Source organism: Acomys minous (genome assembly GCF_964271855.1).
Source record: "Acomys minous genome assembly, chromosome: 3".
NCBI lineage: Eukaryota > Metazoa > Chordata > Mammalia > Rodentia > Muridae > Acomys > Acomys minous.
The window spans coordinates 36,298,394-36,306,234 of NC_140485.1; the positions used below are offsets into that span (position 1 = coordinate 36,298,394).

Consider the following 7,841-nt stretch of genomic DNA (forward strand, 5'->3'; position numbering starts at 1 on the left):
GCTTGATGGATTAAAGACTAAAACAATAATGTGGAAGTAACTTGGTGCAGGCTGGGCCTGTAGCTCAGGTGACAGGGTGCCCACCTAGCACGCAAGAGCCCTTGAGTTCCATGTGTGGCAGCACATAAAACTGGGTGTGGTTAAAGCCTGCAATTCCAGCCCTTGGGAGGTTGAGGCAGGTTCAAGCTCATCCTTGACCATATAAAAAGTTCAAGGCCAAGCTGAGCTACTTGAGATCCTGTCACAAAAATAATAACCAAATAAATAAATAAATAAATAAATTTGGCAGAAGAACAAATTATGGTCTTTTATTCCATATTTTAAGTGTATATAATCCAGTGTAAGGTTTATCAAGCAGTGGAAAGCAGTCAGAGCAGGAATAAACACATAATACTGTCATAAAAGAAAAAAAAATGACTAGCTAAGGATTAGTTAATTCTAGAATTATAGGCTTTACCAAGTCTATCTTGTCTCAAGACATTAGAACAAACAAAAATGAGGAACTACAACTATTCTGGCTTCCGGAACACTTAAGGTCAGGAGGAACAGTATTTCCTGAGGCCGGAAATGGTAAGTCACCGTAACTTTCACAAGCTAGTAGCCAAGGCCATGTTTCAACTTCAATAGAATAGAATTTTTAAGTCTTTAAGATTCTTAAGGGAAAAAACTTACTTTTTTCTTTCTTTCTTTTGTTTTTTTTTTTTGTTGTTGTTGTTGTTTTGTTTTGTTTTTTGAGACAGGGTTTCTCTGTGTAGCCTTGGCTGTTTTGGACTCACTTTGTGGACCAGGCTGGCTTCAAACTCACAGAGATCCGCCTGCCTCTGCCTCCTGGAGTGCTGGGATTACAGGCCTGTGCCACCACGTCCTGCTTTTTTTTTTTTTTAATTATAAACATTACACTGGCCAAAATCTGGGCATAAAATTGACAGTTCTCAAACTTTACTGGAGTCTGGGGGCGGGGGGGGGGGGGGGGGAACCAAACCCAAAAACCTTAATTCTCTTGGTATCATCCCTTCCCACTAAATCGAGTGAAAACTTCCAACTCAAGCCAGCCTGGTTAGTTCAAGGTCAAGGCTGGACAGTGGTCAATGTGAGCAGAAGTGGCTACTATCTGTCCTGACCATGAAAACCCTATCTATACAATGCACAAAATAGTTATCTGAAGCTCAGCAGTGAAATGATGTGGGAATTAGGCACTACAAGCCTCTTTGCAAGTTCCATTCAACAGAACAGCCAGCCTCTCCTTGAGTGAACTCTGCTACTTTAAACACCCTAGAGAAACATACATTTCAAAAAATAATTTTGAGACCTACGGCTAAGTCTTTGGAAGAAGCCACAGACACAAGCAGGAACTACTCCTGGTAACCTGCCTTAAAAAGCTGACTTAGGAGTCAAAGCCCCAAAGCTCTCCACAAAGCATATATCCGGCCCCTTAAATTTTAACAGTTTAGGAGTTTCTAGGTTGTAAGCGATTGAATTCTGTTATTTGTCTTTAACCAAAAAGAGCCACTTTAGTTAGAAGAAGACAAAAACGAGGAAATCAAAATATACATTTCCTTGTCCTCTCGCCAGATATCTTCCCACACCAAATGACTACTGCAGTGACCCAGCTTTTATTCCCAGGCTCCTAAGCATCACAGGAAGGGGCCTTAATTCCTGGTTATGAGTATAAAATGCAGCAGGATAGTTACCCTGCACGAACCACCCAGGGCTTGAAGCATCCTGTTCTCTGGGGCTCCACTTACCCTCGGTAACATCCTGGGGGTTAGAAGTCCGGTCAGTGGAAGGATCTAGGGCAACAGTTGCCAGAGAAGTGGTGGCCCCAGACAGTTCACTCATAGGCTCACTACGACTTGTTTCTGGCACACTTTCTCGAGAGCTAAATCTTACTCGGGAACTAGATCGAGAGCTGAGGTCCGGGCTGGTGTCTGACAAACCTGGAATGTCATCAATCTTTGTTGGTGTTACCATGAACCGAACTGAAGACATCTTGGTGGTGGCTTCTGGAGGATGCATTTTTTTTTTCTTTCTGTTTTCTTTTCCTTTTTGACAAAGAAAAGGAAAAAGCTCACAAAAACTCTTCCACCTACACTAGCTGCTTTTGATTGCAAAAATAGAAAACTTAAAAAAAAAAAAGAATTATCTTGATTTACATCCCACAAAAGCCCAATTAAGAATCCTTCTACTTAGGATTCAAGCCAAGTGTTTCATAAAGTGCACCACCAGTAACTGAAAAATAATTTTTGAGGAACAAAATGAGAACAAAACGATGCTAATCCCGTGTAATTTGGTTCCTTCAGAATCCTAGCTATCTCCCCTGGTCCAGGGCTGAGGGCTCCATGCCATCATCCACAGCAGCTGGTGATGCCTCCCTCTGCTCAACCCCCAGGGTCCTGATGAGGTAGTTAGTCCTTTATCTGCTGAGTGTCCCACGGTTCTAGCTGAGGAAAAAGCATGCAGGCCCACCCTTTAGCAGGCGAACACAGCGCGGATCAGATTGCGAAAAGGTGTGCACCGGCCACCTGTTGTGTATCAGGTGAATACCCCACAGGTCTGGCTGGGAGGAGATGTGTGCTGAGCCACCCGATGTTTTTGAGGTCGATAATCCACTTGGGTCTGATGAGAGAGATGCGCATGCATAACGGGAAAAATACCCCCGCACTACAGGATGGAGAAAAGAGGAAAGCAACGGAGAGGACGCCGGGGCAGAGTGGATTCCTGCCTCCCAGAGATGTGGTTCTAGCAGAGGAGCTGGAGGCGGCGGCTAGCGGATCAGGGCAGCTCCCACAGCAGCTCCGGGTCGTGGCAGGTCGTCGCGAGTCCCCGAAGCCCACGACCGCTCGCCGTGTTTGCGCTACGTGTGACAGGACGCGCTTTCCTCCTGGCCCGGCGCGGGTGGCCTCTCGCCGGCTTTCCTTGGGTTTCAGCCGAGAGAAGACGGCCAGGCAGGCTGGTCCGGGCTGGGAAGGAGGAGGTCGCAGGTGCGGGATCCCGCGCCAGCTGATGCGGGTGCGCGCGCAGCTGTTGTTTACTAGCCGCTAACAGTTTTCGGAGCCGCGGCGCGCAGGAGGCCCCCACCCCCTCCTCCCCGGCAGACGCCCGAGGCCGTTACGTGACCTCGCCGCCCCCCGCCTCGGGCGCGGCGGGCTCTGCCCGCGCCGCCGCAGCCCTCCCCTTCCCGCCCCGCTCGTTCCTCATTCGAGGTTAACCGTCCTGAGAAATCTGGGGAGCAGCTGGAGGGCGGCGCCGTCCCGCGGGCACCAGCAGCCCCGCCCCGAGTCTGCAGCGCCGAGACAGATGCAGCGCGCGTGCGCGGGCCGGCGGCTTTCACGAAGAGCCTGACGGGAACTGCAGTCGGAAGGGGCCCCGGGGTCTGTCTGAACGTTTGTGGCAGGATGCTTCTTCTCTTGTGTCATCTGTGCTGCATGCAGCTCAGAGGCAGTCAATGCCCAATAACCCCGGCACCGCAAGGGTCATCTCTAACTAGATTGTCCTCTGGAAACCTTAACTGTCTCGTACCCAAACCTCCCATTACCATATCTATTTACTCTAGATGTGACCTCTGTAAAATTTCAGACGTCTTTTCTAAAACAGCTATGTGTTTATCTTCAGTGTAGGCTACAGTTCCCCTTCTTGTCCTTCTGAAAATCGCCAGCCAGGCTTAATCGTCCATTAAAGAGACTATACAGACACGCAGAAGGCATTGAGGTATCCGCTTCATTTCCACTGTTTGGCCTACTTTACTATCACTCGAACATTTAGTGTTTTAATGTGTCATGGTATTTAATAAAATTCAGTTCAACAATGTTTCGTTTGAAAACTTGCTTTGAGTTTGATCAAAATGCAGAAACTAGCTGGAGCCTCGCCCAGGTCCTTGGTTATTCCTAAGTGCAAATGGTTTAAATCAGCATAAATGGTCAGGAGGCTAGAGAGACCACTCAGCCTTAGAAGCATTTACTGCCCTTGAAAAAGACCCTAGGTTTCCAGGTCTCACACGTGGCTCATAACTGCCTGTAACTCCAGTTCTAAGGAATCTGACCTCTGCTGGCACTGCGGAAGTGGTACACTTTTCTTTTTTCTTTTTTAAATTAAGTCATGGGTCAGAATTTCCCGGGTCTGGAAATTCCCTTTGATCAATGACCATTCCCAGTCTAGTTAAATAGCTGGGAATATAATGAAATTCCTATTAAAATGTAAAATTGTATAGCTCTTGGATAGGGCATTTGACATATTCAAAGCCCTAGATTCTGTCTTCATCAGTGGGGGTTAGGGCAGGGTTAAAAAACTTTTTTAAAAAAGCACACTTAACTTTTGGGGGCATGAACCTATACAAGAGTCCTATTTGTGTGCTCCAGGGCCTGAACCCAGGTCTGCTGAAATTACAGGAAGTGCCACCAAACTGGATCTAACATGCCCAAAGCCATACAGAGGATCCAGTAGCAGCCCCCTTTGGGTTTTCTGATACAAGGAAGAGCTACAGAGCCTGGGCTTGCCTGGAGCTCACAGGGATCCTGCTGCCTCTTTCTCCGTATTTGAGGCTTATAGGCACCCACCATATCCAGCCTGTTTCTTTACATCCTATGGCTCTTCTGTTGTTTTCCCTGTTTAGAGACAGGGTTTTCTCTGTGTAGCCTTGGCCATCTTGGACTTGCTTTGTAGACCAGGCTGGCTTCAAACTCAGGGATCTGCCTGCCTCTGCCTCTCAGAATGCTGGGATTACAGGTGTGTGCCACCGCCCCCCCCAGGGCCTAGGCCAGGCCTCTTGATTCAAACTTAACAACTGTTTTTGAAGAAATCCATCTCCTTGTGACTCTGCTGTCGAAGGCACGCTTGCCGTTCATTCAGACTTCAGACTTTACGAAGATATGCTGCCATTTTGTACGAGTTGTGTTCTCTGTCACATGTCAGTCTTTTTGCATCTACTTACCTCACTCTTATGGGTCTTCTTGCCTCCAAACACTGATAATCAAGCTCCCTAAAGGCACTGTTTCAGGTGTTAATATATCCAGGGGATCTTTTGAGTCCTTGCTAGATTCAGGACAGTTTCCTTTTCCCTTCCCTATTGACTAGTACTATTTCCAGGCTGTAGTCTTGTTATTTTGCTCTGCACAGCTGGTGGTATAGAATAAATGCTAACAATGGAAATACTTCACTGACTTGGTGGTTAAGAAACTGCCACAGAGCCGGGCGTCGTGGCGCACGCCTTTAATCCCAGCACTCGGGAAGCAGAGGCAGGCGGATTGCTGTGAGTTCGAGGCCAGCCTGGTCTACAAAGCGAGTCCAGGACAGCCAAGACTAACACAGAGAAACCCTGTCTCAAAAAAACAAAAAAAAACAAAAAAACAAAAAAAAGAAAAAGAAACTGCCACGGGCTGGTATATGGCCTTTAACATTGCACTCAGTAGGCAGAGGTAGGCAGAAATGCAGGGCAACCAGCTCTAGAGACCCTGTCTGGAGAAAAAAAAAGAAAGAAAGAAAGAAACCTTCCAGGGTCAGGCACATTTGTTATCCCAAACCAATGCAATAAACGGCAACCCACAACAAAACAGAAAATTTCAGAGTAGATCCTTTTTCCAGTCATTGGAAGCATTTTTTAACATTTCTTTATCCTTAATATGATTTAGTCTTTAAAATCTCTCACATACAATACTAAAAGCAGTGTCCATGAATGGGCTGAGAAATAAAATTACTGGAAGGAAAAAATTATATGTGTGTGTATTTTCTGTCTCTCTAAACACAGATAAAATAAATACTTCTTTTAAAAAAAAATTAGTGGCAGTAAGCATAAACACGTTCAGATCCAATGACACAACCCAGGAATGAGAAGACTGTTTAGTGAGCGGGTTAACTTGACAAGGAGAGGAAGAGGCCAACTAGCCTCTTAAATTCCTGAATACAATATTTTACTCACCATCACTCTAATATGAAGTAACTAAATTAAAAATCGCTTAGGTTATCCTAGCATCCTGGAGAAAGCCTTTAATCCCAGCACTAGGGAGGCAGAGGAAGGTGGATCTCTGAGTTCAAGGCCAGCCTAGTCTACAGGATGAGTTCCAGGAGAGCTGGGGCTATACCAGAAAAACCCTGTCAAATTGGGGGGAAAATTACTTAGGTTGGTGGGCGTGGTGGTACACGCCTTTAATCCCAGCACTTGGATCTCTCTGAGTTCAAGGCTGTCCTGGTCTACATAAATGCTTATCCCATGGTACTGGCTAAAATCCTAAAACTTCTATTTAAAAATTATATATATATTAAACACTAGATTGGAAAACAAAAAAAAAAAATGTGTTTTGAGATAGGGTTTCTTTCTGTAGCCTTGCCTGTCCTGGACTCGCTTTGTAGACCAGGCTGGCCTGGAACTCACATCGATCCTGCCTGGGATTAAAGGTGTGCACCACCACTCCTGGCTCCAAGAAATCCTTTCTTGAATCTCTAATACCTCTTCTAAATTAAGATCTGTGGGGCATCCCACATTGCCTCTAGCTGCCAAAAGAGAATATAGATGAAGGGTTATCTATGTAAGCTATCTCGAGAGAAAGAGGAGTGGGTATATTTCCAGGACAGTAAGTTTGGTCAATAACTTTCCCACTTACGACAGCTGAACAAACACTGCGTGTTTATTAAGAAGCTCTACTACCAACCCCTTAAAAAGAAGAAAAACAGAGGACTGAACAAGTTGGGTGCCTTCGCTCCTTACAGTAAGAGGGGGAAACAGCACCAGTCCCCTTTCAGTTCAATCTTTACTTTGTATTACTACACTTTGAGGACTTCAGAATGTTAAAGGGGCCACAATTTACTTCAGACAGTATTTTCTCAGCAAATGCTGACCCTAGTAATAGCCTTTTTCAGCTTTTCTTTGCCGACACCCTATCACCTCCCACGGCTCTACTGCTACAGTGAGAACTTAAGATTTTCCTCAAGTGGCCTTGTACTACCAAATGGTGCTACACACACACACACACACACACACACACACACACACACACACACACACACACACATTTTCCTCCAACAACACACAAAACGAACTTTCAAGTCATTGTATCTTTAATAACCTGGCAGTAAGTCAAAACATGAAAGGAAAAAAAGGCTAAAATTGCTCCTTTTACTGGCGATGCCCATCACTACAGACTCAACCACGTAGTGAGATAGAGTTCCACAGCATGGCAAGGCTTCACGGCTCACGAACTGTCGCCTTTGGTTACTGTTAATCGGCCTGGGGCCGGGCAGCACAAGAGATCAACGAACCCTCAGAGGACAGGACGCGGTTGCTGGGTCATGAGAACCTTGAAACGTTTCTTGATAGTGATTCGGTGTCTTGAGTACTTGTCGTCTGGGGAGAACCGAGCAGGATGGGCAGAGCAGGTCTGTTGTCCCATAGGATCAAATTTCTGCTCAAGAAAAAAAAAATAAAATGATCTCAATATATGAGCGGTGTGACAGGAAGGAGCAACAAGAAAAATGGGAAACCTGAAGTCAGGGATGTGACGGCCGCGCGCTGCCGGTATCTACCACGTTTTGGCTCCACATGGCTCCGTGTACCGAGCTGCGCAGGCCGGTGGCCGGTTCCAACAACCACTCCTCCCACCTAAGTTTCTTGTTCTTCCGATATACAGCTGTTTCATTCCCTTACCTTTAGGGTATAGACGCGATCTCCCTGCTCGTTGAGGTAATACTGGAGAAACATGACTACACTTCAGCCGAAAGACGACAGTCTGCCTACCGCCAGCCGTGTTTCGCCGGAGTACACCGCCTCAATGAATTTCGCCAAAAAAAAAAAAAAAAAACTTCCAGTCTAGCCGGAAGTCTCTTTATGGCATGCCGGGAAATGTAGTCCATTT

At 46.1% G+C, this 7,841-nt stretch overlaps 2 protein-coding genes across 3 annotated transcripts in view; both read right to left on the reverse strand.

Moving 5' to 3' along the window:
- Positions 1 to 2,016, reverse strand: part of SLC12A6 (solute carrier family 12 member 6) — a gene marked incomplete at its 5' end in the record, with an annotated part of 90,557 nt that extends 88,541 nt beyond the window's left edge. For both annotated transcript variants that reach the window (XM_084775922.1, XM_084775921.1), the window contains one exon: positions 1,746 to 2,016. In XM_084775922.1, the coding sequence (XP_084632048.1) occupies positions 1,746 to 2,016 (271 nt within the window). The remainder of the gene's footprint in view (positions 1 to 1,745) is intronic.
- A 5,013-nt stretch (positions 2,017 to 7,029) lies between these two features.
- NOP10 (NOP10 ribonucleoprotein) lies at positions 7,030 to 7,781 on the reverse strand. Its single transcript, XM_084775934.1, has 2 exons — positions 7,634 to 7,781; positions 7,030 to 7,391 (listed from the first exon to the last, which is right to left on the reverse strand). The coding sequence occupies exons 1-2, from the start codon at positions 7,685 to 7,687 to the stop codon at positions 7,251 to 7,253; spliced, it is 195 nt and encodes a 64-aa protein (XP_084632060.1). The 5' UTR covers positions 7,688 to 7,781; the 3' UTR covers positions 7,030 to 7,250.
- Between the last annotated feature and the right edge of the window lie 60 nt (positions 7,782 to 7,841).